At 42.4% G+C, this 19,044-nt stretch overlaps 1 protein-coding gene across 1 annotated transcript in view; it reads left to right on the top strand.

The window, feature by feature from the left end:
• SNAP25 (synaptosome associated protein 25) overlaps nt 1-7,304 on the top strand; it is a 28,621-nt gene extending 21,317 nt beyond the window's left edge. The window contains exons 6-7 of the mRNA XM_008932980.2: nt 1,960-2,104; nt 5,977-7,304. Coding sequence (XP_008931228.1) covers nt 1,960-2,104; nt 5,977-6,045 — 214 coding nt within the window. The 3' untranslated portion in view covers nt 6,046-7,304. The remainder of the gene's footprint in view (nt 1-1,959; nt 2,105-5,976) is intronic.
• Nucleotides 7,305-19,044: the final 11,740 nt, after the last annotated feature.

Here is a 19,044-nt window from a genome sequence, read left to right as displayed (position 1 = left end):
TGCTGGGTAATAAGATGGAGACAGTTTTCCACCAGGTGGTGGGTGCTGGGGTTTCAGGTCGTCGGTGAGTAACCCAGGTACTAAAGGCTCATTGTGTCCAGTGACTTCCCTGGCCCTGTAGGTCCCCTGAGTTGGTGCAAAGGATGGTTACCTTGCTGGAAATCCTAGAACTAAGAGTCTTGGCCCAGAGAACCAGAAGATGCTTGAAAACACAACCCTAAACCTTCCTCTTTGAGTGCCCGGATTTGGGCAATAATAAGATAGAAATAATATCTATTTATTTGTTTCACAGCAGCACTGTGAGGGTGCAGACAGCCATGGTCAGTCAGCACTGTCCTCTGCGCTCCAGCTCCCTGCATGAACACTTTTCCTGGGGGCCTTATTATGGGTCTCATTAATGACAGTCATCAAATGCCTTAGAAACGAAGTGTCAGATAAATACTAATTTATTGTCATTATGTCCCAAGGCATGCAGTGCCCGTTATCCGCCCTTGCCAGAAGAGGTACAAAAGCATCCAGCAGCCCCTCCTTTCTTTTCAACAAGAGAAAAGCCCCAGGTTTCCTGCCAAAGCACCGAGCCAAGCACAGAATTTGAAGTACACTTTTAACCAGGGGTGTGCCCCTTCCCTGCTCATAAGCATCCAGGAAACCTCACTGAACGGGGAATGATGCCCCACTCCTCAGCTGCTGTAAAGCCCCAACATAGTGGGAACTCCTGAGCTCTCAAATGAAAGCTGGTTGGAAACACACAGCTCTACCAATGGCAACCACACTGCAAACTTCCCCCAGTGCACAGGGATCCAGCAATAAGCACCTACTGATTACAGTGCTTATGGAGCATCATTTAGATGACAATGTCATCAGCTGAATGGATAACGGCATTCCAGTAGGCAAAGCTTTGATCTCTGAAGATTAAGGACACTGGATTAATAAGTAATTATCTTTCCAAAAACTATTATCCACTTATTTTTTTGGCTGCTGTGATAAAGGGAAATCAGTGTGATAGAAACAATGCTGTCATGCAATCTGGAGCGTGGGATGGAGTTGCCATTTAAGTTTGCTGGGTCTGCCATTCACTTGTTTTTAATTTCTGGATGGCAGCCCCACCAAAATGAAGGCTGGGACATGATCACAATATAGCAGTGAAGGAAGTTATGCTACATAATATTAATTGTCCTGCAAATAACCTGGAGCACCTTTTAGATACCTACATGAAGAGGCACAAATAGGGATTCTCTGAGTGGGACCCATGGACCTTGATTTTCCCAGTGTCAGTCACCCCGTGCCTCTTGAGTCACTGGAGAGTTGAGCTGGGCCTTGGCTTAAGTACAAGTGTTTTGTTCCAAAAAGCAAGCAACTGCAAAAGACAGTGCTAAGAATGACAGACAGAAGATCTTTACTAAGAGAAGCTGCTTCTGTCATTTACCAGAACTACAGTGAAATAAATAGGATGTTAGGTGAGGATTTTCACAGCTGAAGCAATTCTTCCACAACGAGTCTGTGAGCCCCAAGCATAAGAGGACTGGACAGTTCCCATTAGCTATGTGCACTTCAAGGAGAGGACCTGGAATAGCTGTAATTCCACCACCCTCCAGCACTTCCCATGAACTCTAACCACACACAGTCCAAACGGGGCATCCTTTCATTCTCTGTTCGAGAAGGATGATCACTGCAGAGAGGTGCAGTTTGTGGCACAGGCAAGCTCAGACAGCAACACTTCTAGTAAGAGCAGTATAAATGGAGCAGTGATGAACCCAGACAATTGATCCCAACATCCAAAAAATGAGCATGTAATGTTTTTCAGGCAAGCTGCTTATCAATCCCTTTTCTTCAAAGCTGGGCACAGCAGCTGCTCCTCAGGTGACAAGTGATGGAGGATGCAGGGGAGGTTTCAGGTGAATCACAGTTTCAGGGGGAATCTCCTGTCTCTGCTTTAAAGAATTGGTGTTTTGCTCCCAGGGTAACAAACGATGCCCGGGAAAACGAAATGGATGAGAACCTCGAGCAGGTCAGCGGCATCATTGGCAACTTACGTCACATGGCCTTGGACATGGGCAACGAGATCGACACACAGAACCGCCAGATTGACAGGATCATGGAGAAGGTAAGAGCTGCCATTCCTAAGAAAACCCCAAAAGGGGCTGTGTTTTCCCTTCTGCAGTTCCTTTTCAGCTTGGAGAAGGAAAAGGGACAGAAATAGCTGCTAGAGCTCCTCTCTTCTCCCTCCAAATCCTTGGGCCAAAGCAGAGCTCGCTGCTGTGGATCTTCAGGAGCCTCCAGCACAGGCTGGGTCGAACCCACGCTGTTGAGTTTGCCAGGCAACAACTGCAAGGGGACCCCTTAGGACACATCAAGGCTCCTTCTGCAACAGCTCCGGGAAACAAGAAGTGCCCTGAGCTATGCAGAATTGTGAGCTTTGGGTCTGAATGCCCTGGCCTTTCCTGGAAGGTTTTAAACCTTCCTGGACTTTTCCTTCCTCAGAAACTCCATGAGCAGTTCAGGATTACATCACCTGCTTGGAGTATCAGTTCCCAAAAGAGGATGGGGATTTATTAAGCAAGGTTTTGCTGTATGGTAAAAGTGCAGCCAGTTTTGTCATGCTGCCGCTTATTAGGACATTAGGACAGAGATCTATTTGCTCTCTTGGGGGTGTGTGTGTGTTTGTGTATTTATACATAACTGGGCCCCACACGGCCCCACTGAAATACAAAAGCTCAGCACTACTGCTGCAGAATCACCACCTCCAAAGGCAGAGAGCACCATTCCAGTGCCAGACCTGCACTGCAGATTTCTGAAGCAGAGAGCAGCCCCCTCCAAACCTGGCTGCCATCCTCAGATCCCACGATCTGCAAGCCATCTGCATTCCTACTGGCAGAGCTCCAGGCACAGGCAGAGCCAGGCTGAAGCGACATAAGAGGCTCGATCTTCATCTGGTGTAAAATCAACACAACATTCGACTTCTGCTGAGATTTACACAACCTGAGGATCTAACCCAAGGACTTACATGGGGTGCTTAGAGCTAATTCTGACCTTAAGTGGTCAGAGCTTGTACTTTCGAGCCTCCTTACATATGCAAGCATCCTCACACAAGCAGGGTGCCCATGCCTGGTTTTCATGTCAATTAACTACATCAGAGCTTAATGAAAAAAATTAAAAACACTGCACTGAGTGATTCACTCTGAGAGCTCTCCTTACTGGAGTTTGATTCCAGAGAAAACTAGGTAAAGTATAAATTGTCTTAAAGGTTGGAAGTTCATCCCTGAGAGAGAGACAGTCACATGACACCACAAAGCGCATGGCTTTGCATCAGTCAAAAGTTTTATTTTATAAAGTTGCATCTGTTTGTTTGACTGTGTTGGAAAACACACAGTCTTACTGGGATGCCATTCTGCACCATTTCATATTTCTGGGAAAACTAGGAGAATGGGGGAAAGGATTTACTGCTGTTATTCATACCATCCTTGCTCATGTCATAACACAGTGGCAGATGTGCCCTGTGGATGGAAATCAGCAGTGTCCTACCCATGCCTGCAGGACACTATTCCAAAATACAGCAAGCCTAACAAGTCACTGTTCTCCTACCAGCTCAGGCTTGCAGACATCTGGATTTTAATAACATTGACCAAGCCCTTTGTGCACACAAAGCACCTGGGCCAAAGCTCCAGGCAGTACATGCTGAGAGCAGCCAGCTCACTGAGGGACCAGCCTTCCATGTCTGTGTGTTCTTCCTACAGTTTTGCATTTCATACAGCAATGGCACAATAACATTGGTAGCTGATGAGATTCATTAAATCCAGCCTCTCAGGAAGGCCTCGTCACCCAGGGCCCTTGGCTAAGGAACAGTGGCACATTTGTGGAAGATGGATTTGTGTTGTACACAGAGGAGTCGTCACGAGAGCGGCACAAAAACAAGACAGTCTTCAGTCTTAGTGCAAATCTGCCAAATTTCTCAGAGTAAGAAGACAGGAATGAGAGGCTAGAAAAAGAAACACAATGTATTGGGGAAAACCTCTATAAAAGACAGAGCTGATGGTTAGCTGAAACCACAAATGCACACAGAGCCATTCTGCAATGAAATATGCCAAGAGACCATCATCTCTAGCTGGTGGTGGGCACACAGCATTGCCAGGGTTGTTCTCTTTTCCTGACCTGCTGGAGCACTGTGTTTTGGATCAATTATGACCATTAGAAAGACCCGTGGCTGGCACACTGTGGGGTGCATGACAAAACTAACCCAAATGCTCCTGGAGGATTTATGTTAAACTGGATGCCTGCATCCAAACCAGAGCAATCACACAGACATCACCATCAGAAGAACCTGGCCCTAAAAGGAGCCATACATAGGAGGCTGGAAGGAAAGTAGGAAGGGCCTAAAGCATTCTGTCTTGACCTAGGTGGGAGGGTCTGCACAAAGACTCCCACTGCCTTCCATGCAACTTCATGCACCAGATACTAAGGTCTAAATATCATTAGGAACACGATGTTTCATCAATATTCAATAAATACTCATGCATTTCATCACAAATGTAGCTGCTTCCAAAACCATTAACGTTTTAGGTAGCCTTTTGGCAAAAGCACGCAAAATTGTCCTGTGGCAGACAAGGTCAAACTCATGGCTAAAATAAAGGAGTGTGGCTTGTAATGAGTAATTCTGCTGATTTACACTTGTTGAGGATCTGGCACATGCCACTGCACTATAAAAACACATCCATATAGCATTCTCCAAGACAATTATGGAGAAAAACCCACAGATATTTCAGACTGATTTATTGCACATCGGTATAAACATTTTTAAAGGATTTTTAAATGCATCTGGGAGCGTTGCTTCACCATTCTGTTGTTTCAAATTGGAGATTTAAAATAAACCTGTGCAATTTGGATACACCCCAGAGATATGGGAACAATCATCAAAACTAACAAAACGCAGCCATCAAACCACAGAAAAGAGTTTGCTATGTGAGCTCATGCTTTTAAAGCAGCAACACAACTCTCACCTTTCCCACAGGTCTGATTTTAAAAATTGAAACTATGTTCTATCTAGTCCCTCTGCTAGAGTAAGTAGGCATGGCAACGTGGGCCTGGAATGGAGCTCTGCCAGTTTTTGTCAGCTAAAACAACGTCTTCAGTCTCCAAAACCAACTTCTGCAGAGCTACAGAAATGGCCAAAGTGTCTTCCCACTCACAGAGAACTCCCAAACCTCCCAAGTGGTGCCATTTTATTAACAGTGTTTTATATTGAAACCTGTAAAGAGACCTTTAAGATCATCCAGTCCAACCATCAAAATTGCAGTTGATTGCTTCAACTAACAGTAGAATCCCTGCTTTTCCTTAATTCCTGTTTATGCTGCTGCCCAATGAGAGAGGTTAATTTGTCTTGCAACTATACTGGTGAACTTTGCTGGAGTACTGGCATCACTCCTACCTATTCCTTTCCTTTCATATGTAGAGCAAAGATGTCCAGGCTGATCTTTCCAAAGAAATTTCTCTTTGCCAGCATTCCCTAATGAAATGATCTTTATTCTCAGCTCCAGAGATTATCTACACTGACCCAAATTTTAGTTTTGACTGCATGCCTGGTGATCTAAATTAGGACAGGGGGTCCACTGAATCTTAGAGGGTACTGAAGCTTTTCACCAGCAAAGTCCACGTGCACACCACGAGTTCTCATGAATCCAGCACATCAGTGCCACCAGTGCTATCAACAGCACCAGCCACAGGCCTGGCACAGCATTCCCAACAGTTCAGTAAAGCTGAATACAAACACAAAAGCTCTGCTCAAAGGCTACATGAAGTGTCACAAACCCAGTAAATCTCTGATTTCCTTTTGGGTCCATAATACCTCTAAAAAAAGCAGCTTTCTGGTACTTCCAAGCTTTTTTTTGGTTTTGGTTTTTTTTCCCCTGACCAAGCCAAAACCTACAGAAGTGTCTCTTTCTTCCTTGTACTCATCTGTTTCTTTGCTTTGTGTTTCCCTAGGCTGATTCCAACAAAACCAGGATTGATGAAGCCAACCAGCGTGCAACAAAGATGCTGGGCAGCGGTTAAATGCAGTGAAGTGCATTTCCTTTTAATGCTGCCCAACAGGGCAGCACCTTCATGCTTTTATCATGGTATTTATCTACTAGGTTTGCACACATGCACATATCAGCCCCATTGTAAATGTTGTCCTGTGTAGTTTGTCAGCTTTTCCAAAAATGATACTTGTAATTATTTTTTTCTAGATATCTTTCTTTCCAAAGGTTGTACATAGTGCTGATTTGATGGCTATAGCTCACTATGATGTTTTCTGGGGTTTTTCCTTTCCTTGTTTCTGTTTTGGATTCCTTTTTTTTTCCTCCTCTCCTCATTATTTTTTTTTAATGATGTTTGCTGAATGACAACACTGTTGGAATGCTAAACGTGCTGTTAACCTTTAAATATACAGTATTGTTCTTGTAAAACTGTGACATTCCACAGAGCTACTGCCATGCTCCTGTCTTTGGGTATCATGATGTTTAAGCACTTAAACCTGCTGTCTTCAGTTCTTCATTGCCATTATCTGTTGTTATGATTTCATGATTAGACAATGTGGAATTATATTACTATAACAAGCATTGCACTAAAAAGTGATGTGATTTATGCATTTATGCATGAGGAATAAATAGACTTTTAGACTCCTACTTAAACAAGAATTTTCCCATGGCAGTAGCACACCAACAATGACAACAAAAGCATGCTCAGTATTCGGACTCTTTTGGGACTATGTTATACCAGCAAGTTTGCAGTTGTGCCACTTTTTTCTTGTTGATATATATATAGTTATTAATCATGATCATTTTTTTTAATTATGAAAAAAAAAAAGGAGGGATTTGGCACTCACCATTTAGCCATTGCCAGCAAAATAAAAGCTTGGCTGAAAATATGTCAAAGACAAAAAGAAATAAGTGTAATATATTGGGTTTGTCTGCTGCTTTTGAAGACTTATCTTTTGGAGGAAACAACAACCATATGAAATGGTGCAAAGAAATGTAATTTTTATAAGGCTCTCTCTTACTAGTTGCTATCCCCATGTGGTTTGTTATCAGTACAGTTCTCTGTTGCTTACCTAGAGCTATGCACACCAAATCGCTGAGATGTTTAGTAGCTGACAATTAAAAAAAAATAATTAAAAAACCTAAATGAATGAACTCTAGATAAACTGTGAGATAAATATCATTTACAGCATGTAATATGAAAAATTCCTTATGTCTCCTGTCAGTTTGTGAAGTGATTGACATTTTGTAGCTAGTTTAAAAATTATTAAAAATTATAGATCTCAGAATCCATGCTTGCTTTATCCATTTGTTGCCCCGTGTCAGTGACAAGTAGTTATTTGCCACTTACCTGGGAAAAGGAGAAGAACAAAGCCTAAAGACCCTTTACAAACTGGTTCTGTTACACGTGGGAAAGTGAAGATTTTGATTTGCAATACTGTAGGAAAGTAACCACTCTAAAACCAGCATTTTACATTCCGTACATTCCAAGTGAATATTATTTTAAATAACCTGCCTTGGATTGCCAAACACTGAATCAAAACATTTTCTCTTGTTCAAGGGAAAGAAGAAAATGAAATAAGTGTTATGGTACAGAAGGATACAGTTCCTTAGTTGTCAGGGTCTATTCCTGCAGTGGATGTAGCCACGTGCTAATACACCTTTTTTTAGGGTGTATTTGAACCACAGAATTTCTACAGTCTGCTAAGAATAATTTTCTCAAGTGACTAACAACAACTAGGGTTTGCTGCCAATGAAAAGTGTTATCATATTTTCCCAGGGTTTTTTCCCCTATATGGACAAATTATAATTAATTCTGCCTGAGTGACAGTTCACTCATGTGTCTCACATGGCCGTAAGTCAAAATACACAAAGAACATAAATGCTTGCATAATTAAAATTGCATGATAATGCAGACAAGCTACATTTTCTTCAGCAGCTTTTTATTTTTAGTACCTATTAAAAATTCATTTATGCAAATATTTCCCCCCACTACTTCAAACCAAAGAATAAACTTCAAGCAAAACATTTTTAATCTGCTGGCCATTTCCAATCCTGTGCATTCGGGGATTCTAATATTTGTGACAGCACAATCCTTCTGCAATGTCAAACCCTGCTGAGGGAGGGCAATAATCACCCTGGAACATGCATCAGAATGGGAACACAAAAACACAAGGATAATTGCAAAGGGCAAGAAATACATAAGAAAGTAATGAAGATATTAATGGAGGTATTATTTTCACGTTTGACAAGAATGCACTCTCTATCTGAAGATCATAACTCCATTAAAGCTGATCAAAAATATAGTTGTCACTGTGAAGGAACATGTTTTGACATCTGTTTTTGTCTTGAACAAAGATCAAAACCCCAACTATTGGAACTTTTTCCCAAATGGAAAGCTTAAAGGATAGAAATATTGAAATGTTTCATTGCATCTGTCTTTGTATCCTCCTCCACTGCATGCAGGGTCTCCTAGGGGTTGGTTGAAAATTACTTCAGTAAATAAGTTTAATATATTGCATTTCTCTGATGTTTTTGGAAATTGACTTTTCTAGGATTAATTATTCTTGAAATAATTCAAGGAAAGGCTCAGCCTTGTGCAGTTTGTCATCAGAACAATCCACTTCTGTTTGTTCAGTTTGTTGCCCCCCAAATCCCCGAAGGAGCAGCTGACTCAGTTTTAAACAGAACACTGCCTCAAATGTGGCTTTTCCCTTTTTATCCCCCTTTCTCCCTCTGGTTGGCTCCCGATTCCCTGATACACTGCAGACTTTCCCTGAGGCTGAACAAGAAGAGTGCAGAATTCCCCCTGGAGGGACAAGGCTCATGAAAAGGAAAGGGACAAAGCAAGGAGCTGGAATGACAGTTCCCAAAAGATAGAATGGCCTCGCTGATCATGGAAACAAAAATCAACCAGGTTTTTTGAAGGCAAAGCCTTCTATTCCTGGTAGGAAATTTCCTTTTGAGCACATTATGTTTTTTAATCAGTATTTTCTTTTGTCCCTGTGGAAATCCAGGTTTGAGAGGGGAGAAAAAAAAAAAAAAGAAGAGAGTGCTCAAAGACACACTTATTTCTAGCTTTTGAATGCAACAGATTGCAACAGGGTAAGATCCTCAAGTTGGTGCTGGTTTGAGGTGGTCAAAGGGAAAAGTTTTTTTGATGTTCTCAAATGTCAGAGCTGAATTAACCACCCAGCTGGATTACTTCAAATTTTGCTTAAAAACTGAAGTCAAACTAAAAGACAAACTTCTGTTGAGCTCTAAAAATCCACAATTAATGACTTCTTTTATATCAGGCATTGTCCTCCTTTCCTAGTCTAGGCTAGAAATGGAAATAGTGAAATAACCCCAAGGAAGGATATTTGAATGTTATTCCTCAACAGAACAAATTCATATGTAATGTAATAACATGTGAAAAAAAGGAAAAAAAATCATCTTCATTAAATACCTGGCCTGATTTCAGCAGTGAGAAACTAAGAGAGAAAACTGGAAAAGCTAAGTAAAAAAATCAAAGAAACCTTGAAATTTTTAGGATGTTAATGATTCCCAACCTTAGCACAAACACACCAGATGAACCCAGAAGAGTGTGTTACAGCTTTCTGGACTGACACAAATGCAAGAAAAGAAGCTATGGATCATACACAGGACCTCGTGGTTTGATGGAGCACATCTTATGAAGAGCAGATGGATTTGATGCAAAGGTAAAGTAAAAGATAATTGATTACTATTCTTGAAGATTTGGTGATATTACTGTATATAACAAAAGTTTAGGACTAAAAAGCAATGATGCTTGGTTTTAATTTTTTAAGAGAAATGTAAATTTTCCTGGTTTATATGGATTAAATACAATGCCTCCTTCATTTCTGAAGAAAACTAAATATGCCAGAGTTTGCATGGCAAGCTGTAAAGCAACCCCTAACAGAGCTGCCTGTGCCATGTGACACTTCTTACAGATATGCTTTAAATCTAGAAATATAGATGATAATTATTCTCCAAAATATTCCGTGTGTCACACTAACTGTTAACCTCCACAGGCTTTGGAGTTGGACCTGAACCTGGAGAAACCCCTCCAGATGTTTATTTGAGGGATTAGAGGCAGACAAGCCAATTCCCACACTCTTATTTTTTCCTCCCTCTTCCTTGTGCTGTGTGTACATATGAACATATAAATCTTTTATTTTAAAGGCATGGAAAAGGGAAGAGAGGAGTACTTGGAAATCAGGAAAATTATGTGTGTTAGAGACAGCTTAAGTACATGCAGGGCTGCTGTGTGTGCCCGTGGGCGTGGGTGTGTAGGATGTGAGTGCTGTCTGCTGAGCCATTTTGTTGCCTTTCCAGAGAGAGGACAGTTTGTTTGGAAGTTAGTGGAACACAGAGTATTTTTAAACCTGCAAAGAGCTCCAAGAAATGCAGACACAGGAGAGAAACCCTGCTGAGAAGACAGGACCTTGGGCTGGTTGGATGGGGGTGAGGGGGGAAGGTTCTAGAGGATTTATTTTGCAAAGCACGTGCCAAATAGTGTTGGATCCCCTCTGGAACAGTATTAAGAGAGATTATGTTTGTGTTGTAAAATACCAAGCAGTTTTGAATGTTATTTTGTAATTAAAAAACACACACTCCCCCAAATAAGAAAACATTAAAAAAACCCCAGTCAAACCCCATAAGATGGTGGGGAGGAAAATCAAAATAAATCACTGCGTGGGATGAGGCTGAATCTCACACATTTGTAATCTATTCCGGGATCACTGGTGCCGGTGCAAAATCTGCACGTAATGGGATAACCAATTTTCTGGATAGTCTATCCAAAGGGATCTAAAAAGTCTCCAAAGGCTGATGTTTGGATGGTTGAGAACAGACAGGCAAGCACTAGGAAGGTACCTCACAGGAGGGCAGGAACTGAGGGCCCCTTCAGCTGCTAAATTCCATGTCTCTGGTCCACAGCACTAATGGTGCTTCTCCATGAGACAGCTGGAAAATCTCCCCTAACAGAGGGAAAACAACTCACTTACCCTTCTTCTACAAATTTCATTCATTAAACCACCAAGACTTTTGGTTATTTAATCCTAAATCCAGAATGGCTCAAGTTGGTATAGAAAAAAAGAAGTTCAAATGAAATACTCTCTCAGAAATGGTTTAGTAAAATTCGCTGTAGGCAGTCCTAAGTTCATTTGCTAAATGTTAACTTAAATACAGGCAGCTGTAAGCTCCACTTACAGCACAGTGGGTTTTCCATCTAAATTCTGATCAAAAGTTCATTAAAAGGAACAAAATGGTTCATGTCCACATTCATGGGGGGTTGATTAGACTTCCAAAGCATGAATATGCACAAATTCCCCTGTGCTAAGGGTATCTTTGGGTATCAAAACCAACAGCAGCAAAACATTTTTAAGAAATCTTACCTATTTTGACTTTGCTGTACAGGATTCCCAGATTTAACCCATCAACAACAATAATTCCAGCTGATGACAGGATTTTATTCACTGCTCTTGATGCTCTGCAGGACCACAAAAGCCTGGGTGGCTCTAGAGTCAGTCTATAAACGCCATGAAAACACATGCTGAAAAGTTAATTTTGAAGAAACAGCAGCTGTAATTGGGACATTCAGCCTTAAGCCCTTATCTTAAACCAGATTTTCAGTGCCCACTGCACATTTCTGTTTCTCGGATTAAATTAGAATATGAGGAGAAATTAACCAGAAACATAAAATTTAATGAACTGCTGCTTCTTTCGGGCGATCCTTACAGCCTTACCCTCAGAAGTCAACCCATATTCACGGACTCTTGCTGGGCCTTAAGGTGAAAAAGAGAGGGGAAAAAAAAAGAGAGATTAGTTTGACTTCAAACTAATGTATAATTAGGTTTTAAACCCCGAAACATATACCAGAAGCACTGGTAAGCCAGACAGCTGGAGAAGGGGAAAGAGCTGAGGCCAGAGGAGGGTGCAGAGGATGAGAAATCCAAGTTGAAAATGGACACAATAAGGCACATGCTGGGAAGTGGCGCTGCCGTGGTGGATGTGAGGACACAGTGGGAACTCAGGGCACAGCCGTGGGATGTCGTTCTGCTCCGCAGTGACCTCCTTTAAAGGCACAGAGGGAGAACAGACAGCGAGGACTGGATTGCAGAGAGCACTGTAAACACACAGTCATAGCATGGTTTGGGTTGGAAGGGACCTTAAAGATCACCCAGTTCCAAACTCCCTGCCCTGGACAGGGACACCTTCCACTGGGAGGCCACGGACAGTTTCTTTGAGTAAGCAAAGACTTGAATAAGATCAGGGGCTCAGTTGATGCTAAATTGGAAACCTACAGACTGCAGATTATTGTATTACGAAATTACTCCGTAATTCTGATTATGCTCAATAGTAAAAGCTAAACCAGGAAAAGCAGCCTGGGAGGAGGGAGAAAACTCTCCCCAAGTATCTTGGTAACCTACACAAAATATTTGCTTCTAATTCCCTTTAAAATATTCCTGTTTAAAGCTAACCAGGAGAGATAAAAAGCTTTAGCTCCACTTCAGTCAGCAGCAGTTTGTCGCAGGGAAGGGCCTGACTTGTTCAGGGTAGATGTTCTCCCTGCCCATCAGATCCTCTGCAGCAGCAGTGCCTGTGTCACAGCAGCACCTCAAGGTTGCTCCTGAGCTCAGCTTCCCTCTTCCAAAGGCACGGACAGCCTGTCACTGCCCCAACAAGCTTCGGCCTAAGCAGACAAGACAGGCAAAGCTGCACTGAGAGCAAAGGAACCGTGCATAGGCAGGCTGGCTCCAGTCGATATCCCCACATCAGAGGGAGAAACTGTGCCTGAAGTGGTACAGGAATATCTTCTAATCATAAAGGTTCAGCTTAGTTGAGTCTGAATGGCAAATGTGTTGACAGTGCAGAAGTGTGAGTGAACTCAGTTCCTTTTTTCATGGCTATCTAGAGGCTCTGCAATGCTACAAGTCATCCCACACTAATCAAAACCCACCTGCTATTTATGGCCCAACACAGAGAGAATGTTTCTGCAGAGTTTTAGAAGTGAGAATGGCTGCTGAGAATTGAGCTCGTTACTAAAGGAGTGACATACATAAAAATATACCATTGCTGTGCACCAGCTTTGATTTTCATCCCTTATTTAACTGTCCAAAGCAACTAAGCATGTTATGAGTCATTTAGAGTTCCAGTCCAATAAAATACTAAGGAAAACCTGAGAAATGATGAGTGGAGGTTCAGCCACCATAAAATATTTGAGGTGTGCTTTGTCTCTGTTCAGTAGGTCTTGCCTAAGACAAACTCCTGAAGCTGTGAATAACATGAGGTGTAGGACTCACTTGAACAGAATTTCAAAATTATTTCCACAAATCCTTTGAAATACAGAAATCTTTGGGATGTAGAGAAAGTGTAAGATGAGGGTGACAGGACTAGAGATTTTATGGTTCTTATGCAATTGTGACAAAGGACTAAGCAGAATATTTGTTTTCCTTTATTTCCCCAGTCTTCTGACAGGGATTGCTGTATTCAAACCTGACCCAGCACAGCAAACCAGCCAATTTCAAAATTGGATTACTCTTATTTTGCTTTAAAGGAAACTCTCTGGGACAGGTGACTTTTAGTCAATGAAGTGTACAGATAACAGTAAAATTAATCTGAACAGCAAGGAAGGTGCAGGTCCATACCAGCATCTCCTCAAACAATAATACTCTGCACAACTGTTACTGTTCTGATAAAATTCTCTAGGATTAGGAATCCACTTTCTGTGTTGTATAACACTGTGATACAATCAGCTTTTTCTGAAGTAGTGATTCACAGAGCACACAGAGCCAACGCATCAGGCAAGTTACAAGAATTAAATATGATGGCAAGGTACAAGGAAGTGGTTGTGGGAGACACAAGGACACCGACTTGCTGCCAGGGAGTTACACAAACATGGAAAATGGGAATGGCTGAGGCAAGGCAGAGGAAAAAAAAAGGCAGAAGGCCAGGTGAGGAAGGGAGAGCTCTCTAAACAAGCCCTGTCCATCCTTTCACTGAGAGTGGCTCCAGAGCTTCAGCCTGAACACTGAAGTGACAACACAAAACCACCAAATCTCTTGGGTCTGGCATAGTCTTTGGTTTTGGCCCATCTCTTACAGAATATCTTTGCAGATATCCAGCCTACTCTCTGTAAAGTCTCTTTCCACTTGCCTGAATCACCAGCCAAATCAAATCTATTTTAACACTGAAGAAAACAAGTACTTTGAGCCATTTTTCTTCTTGTAAGAAGTGTTTCCCCACGAAGAATTTTCATTGTTTTATTGAAACAAACAAATAAAACCCCAAACCCAACAGTTTATTTAGACAAGCCTGAAACAAAGTCTAGTGATTTCAAGACTTAAAAGTACCACCCCTGGTTCCTGTTCTTTTCTTTGAGCTGAATTTCAGTGCTGAGAGGGGATTTTTCACAGCACTGGTGCCTTCATAAGTAATAGGAAGTACTGCAGGATAAAACAAAGCTTATCCTCAGGGAGAGGTGGGGAAAGAGAGTGTAGGAGTGCACAAACCAGAAAACAAACCAAAACCAACCAAATAAAATTCTCCCAAAACTGAGATGCCAGCAAAGCCCCAAATCCAGAAAGTGCCCAAAAGGCCTGGACAGCAACGTCCATGGAACAAAATTGCATTTCTGGATCAAATACTGTTGTGTTTTTATTTTTTTCCCCTGCAAATTTTATCTTGGTTGCTAGATGAACTACACTTCTTTTTCTTTTAAACTCAAATGTTGGGATTTTGGGCAAGAAAAGAATACTTTTTTGCAAAGTGTCCCTCCGTTTTTCAACCACCTTTCAAGGAACACCCAACACCTGCAAAGGCATTTACTGCAGCATCTGATTTTAACAGCAAAAAGGTTATTTTGCAGCTCAGAGTAAAGAAAATATGCTGTCAAGACAAACTACAGCTGTTTAAATCATTCCTCTGTGAAGCAATGGTTTCCTGCAGGGAGAAGTCCCAAAAGTGTATTTTTGCATCTGCAAATGCCTTCCTTGCTCCTGTGCCCAGCACAGCGTGGAGAAAACTGAGAAGATGAAGTCATGCTCCCACAGCTTGTGGTTGGGGTTGTTTGTTGTTGCTGTTCTTTGAACAAATACTTCAGAAGAGGAAAGAACATTTCTCCCAGTCTCAAGCAGCCCAAATAAAATCAGTGTATTTTAAGTGGTATTAAGTGTTTAAACACAACACAGACTCTCTGGCTGTTAATGGGTTTCTGATGTTGATCCCCATATCACAACCACATGGATGCAGGGATAACTAACAGCAACACTGAGAAAACTTGGGGATATTCCGTCTAGTTTTGCTCCAAGGCACAAAGTGCCTGGACAGGGAGCAGTTTCAGGAGATCCATATGGCTCTGGGCCAAATGCTATTCAAAAAAAGCACAAACTGACCTGGATTTGCTCCAGACAGCAGACCCTGTAGGGCAGGGATTGCTTCTGCACATCCATATCCATGGCATGGCTTTATGCCAGGCTGTGCTCTCTTGACTCTGGTGACATAAGATCACAGATGGCTTTGGGTTGGAAGGGGCCTTAAAGATCATCCAGTTCCAATGGCCCTGATGTGGGCAAGGGCACCTCCCACTAGACCAGGTTGCTCAGTGTCCCATCCAACCTGGCCTTGAAAAACTCCAGGGATGGGGCAGCCATAGTTTCTCTGGGCAACCTGTACCAGTGCCTCACCCCCCTCACAGTGCCATCACCTCCATCAAAGCAGTCTCAAGAAACAAAAGTAGACCTAAACATCTGTATCTGCCAAAAAAAAAGCCAGAAGTAATGAATTTTATTTTTCTTTTCAGGCAGGGTCAGGAATTAAGGACATATAAATGCATATGTAGAAATGAAAAATTCTGTCAGAAATAAGGACTTAAGGGTAAATTAAGAAAGAAAACAGCTTAAAGTCTGTCATTTTCAAGGAAGAGGTGCTAAGATGTGGAATAGTGAAAGAAAGGGCTCTGAAGCAACAGCCTGGAATTCAACAATTTCTGTGGGAGTAGAGCCTGAGCCCACAGCTCTCTCTGGCTCTGCTTCAGGAGCAGATGTTCAGGTGTCCACTGCCATTTAGGAGAGCTCCCTTTTCCCAGATGCCAGGAGGCATCTCCTGATAACACAGGTATAAAAAAAACCCCAAAGAGCAAATAAAAATCCCCTCAATCTTCACACAGACCCCAAATGATGTGCTTCTGATCTGCAGAAATCACTGTAATCAGGGAAACAAAGGGACCTCTGGATAGGCCTCGGATTTGGCTGTGCAGGGATGCAAGGACACGGCCTGCACTCCCCCAGAGCTGTGCTCGTCAGGATTTGCTTCAGAATCACTGCTGCAGACCGGGGGCTCTGGTGTGTCTTGGCACATCAGCCCTTGGCTGTCAGGGCTGGCTCTCCCAGGCACCTCCTCTACTCGTGCCGCTGCAGCCTGCCAGATGGAGGATGAGGAGCACATCCAGCCACACAGCCCGGGGCTTCCCGCTGCAGCCCTGCCCTGGAGGGCTGTGGCTATCGGGGAGGGAAGGAGGCCGGTGGCTCTGCACAGCCCGGCCCGATCACCTCTGAGCTCCAGGCTCTGTCCAGCAGACCACGAGCTGAAAACCCTGAAGGCAAGATCTGTTAGTGCAGCTCTTCAGGAAAGTGCTGGATTAGCCTGGATTAGCATCTGACTTTGTGGTTGCACATAATGAATTACATAAAATGGTGCTGTTAGTGTAAAGCAGATGTACTACCACATGACTTCAGCTGCAGGCACAGCCAGGAATATAACTGAGTGGATTCAGTTAGGGGAGGATAAAAAAAAAAAAGGGGGGGATTTCATATACTTCCCAACATGCACCGTGTCATACTGCTTATTGCAGTGGTATTTGAAAATAACGCAAAACAGTAATTTCAGCAGGGAAGCAAGACACAGTTCACCACTTACAATTAAGGGAAACAATTTTCCTTTGCTTCTCTGTTCACAGTTACATGACTCAGGGAATACCGGGAATGGTAAAATCAGCCACAGCCTCTCCTGAAGAGATACTGAAGATACAGTCCAATCATTTTCCATTTAAGCAAAAATGCTTTCACCTAATAGGATTAGCCTATGCATTTTGATAACATGCTTCCCTTCAGAGTTCAGTTTTCTATCAACTTAAATGAACCCATCTGCCAATTAAACAACAAGCACAGAGACATTCACCAGCCAGCAAGGATAAATATGGGAAAATTAACCACTGGGAAGAAGGAAAGACAAGTCATCTAATGTTTTCAAAACAAATATAAGTGAGATTAATTTAGATTGAAATGTGGTCAACATCCCCTTTAGACATTGCACATGAAAATGCTAATTTTGGAGAATATGACCCAGAGCCCAGTGATATCAGACATTCCTTACCAGAGGCAAACTTCACACAAGCAAGTGCTAACTGATGTAAAAATACACAACGAATAATTTGTCTGCAGTGACTCAGTAAAACAGCCAAGGCAGACAGATGCTCTGTACAGACAGGTAAAACCACGTGATTTGAGCTCTCAGAGAAGAGCCCTCCCCTTCTACTGCCAGTTTTGGTAGAGGGACCAGTCCCAGGGACCTCCCCAGTTGCTGACCTCTACCAGGATTTCCATTCCTAAGCAGCCTCATCAATGATCTGCCAAACCACAGCCGCCAGTTCTTGTAAAGCTCATACTTCAGCTCTGCCACTGTCTGGGTTCAGGCTGAGGCACAGAACTGCAAACACATTAACGTGCTGTCAGAGGAGAGAAGACAGACCCATCTTCATCTTCTGTGGTGCTGCTGCACTGTCCAGCAGCAGGAAAAGTGAGAACTGGCTGTGTGTTTGCCAGACACAGGTGGCAGGGCTTTAGCCCTTCTGGAGAAACTGCTCTCTGTGACAAGGCTGTGCAGCCTCCACCAGGAGATTCACCTACTGACCACACCAGCATCAAAGCTCTGCCTGCTCTTCCAGGGCTTACAGAGATTTTAAGACTGAGACTCCACTGCCAACCGTATTCAAACATTCTATTCCTTGGGCTTACACAATTTACTACTAATGATAGCCTTTTGGATAAGATCAGTTTGTGGATGGAAAACAGCCAAAAAAATCTGAGGCTGGTGAGAAGAATACAGAATCAAAACAAGTGCTTTCTTTGTACAGTTGTACTTCATGCTAACAGAGATAGCAGAAGCTCTAGAGATTTCATCCCAGCCCAGCTGGTGATTAGGATTTGATCACATGTGCTTTGCACTAAGTTTACACCTATTACCTGGCACCTCCTATGATAGGGGTGTAACGTGATAGTAATTAACTAGTGGCTAACTAGCACAGAAAAGAATTCCAGCATCAACACAGCAGCTGTTTAACAGTCCTGGTTAACAGTCATAATCCAATAATCCCATATTGCTATCCCACATCTGTGACAGTTTGGCAGAGCACTCTAAAAAGAAGGAAAAGATCAAAAGAAACAGAAAACACTCAACAGTCTGAGCAAGGCAAAGTCTTTGTAGCTGTCTGTATAAATAAATTGTGACAATAAACTATTTTTCTACTCCTTCTAAACCACAGGTTTTGGATTTGTTTTTTGCCTTTCAAATTGACTGTTTTCAGAAGAATGTATATTTTCAAAGAAACCATCGTCTTCTGCATGAGGATGAAAGAGGAACTAGAGGACATTATGAATGCTGCTTAGTTCAGAATCTAGATGGATATTTGTCTGCAAAAAAATAATAGCACTTTGATTGAGAAAAGATTTATGAACAAGTAAATCAAATGCCACGGAAGTTGCCTAGAAATGTACTCTGCAGCATTTTCTATTGCAGCATTCTGAGCTGCCTGTGAGCTCTGTACATTTGGGTGATTTTCATTGAAATTCAGTGCACTATGTTGCAGGCAGGGAAGTCTGCCAACGATTTTATTTTTAAGATGCAGCAGCTCCATGACCCATTTTTGCCTCCGACAACCAGCAACTTCTCCCTCAAAAGGAAAAAAAAAATATAATACAAACCCCAGTGCAGATTTGAGTACCTGTGTTTCACTTTCTCCCTTGCCCCACAG

Source organism: Manacus vitellinus, unplaced genomic scaffold (genome assembly GCF_001715985.3).
Source record: "Manacus vitellinus isolate BGI_N305 unplaced genomic scaffold, ASM171598v3 scaffold_38_pilon, whole genome shotgun sequence".
In the NCBI taxonomy this organism is placed as follows: domain Eukaryota; kingdom Metazoa; phylum Chordata; class Aves; order Passeriformes; family Pipridae; genus Manacus; species Manacus vitellinus.
The sequence above is the reverse complement of the archived record's forward strand: the minus strand, read 5'-3'. Positions and strand labels throughout refer to the sequence as shown.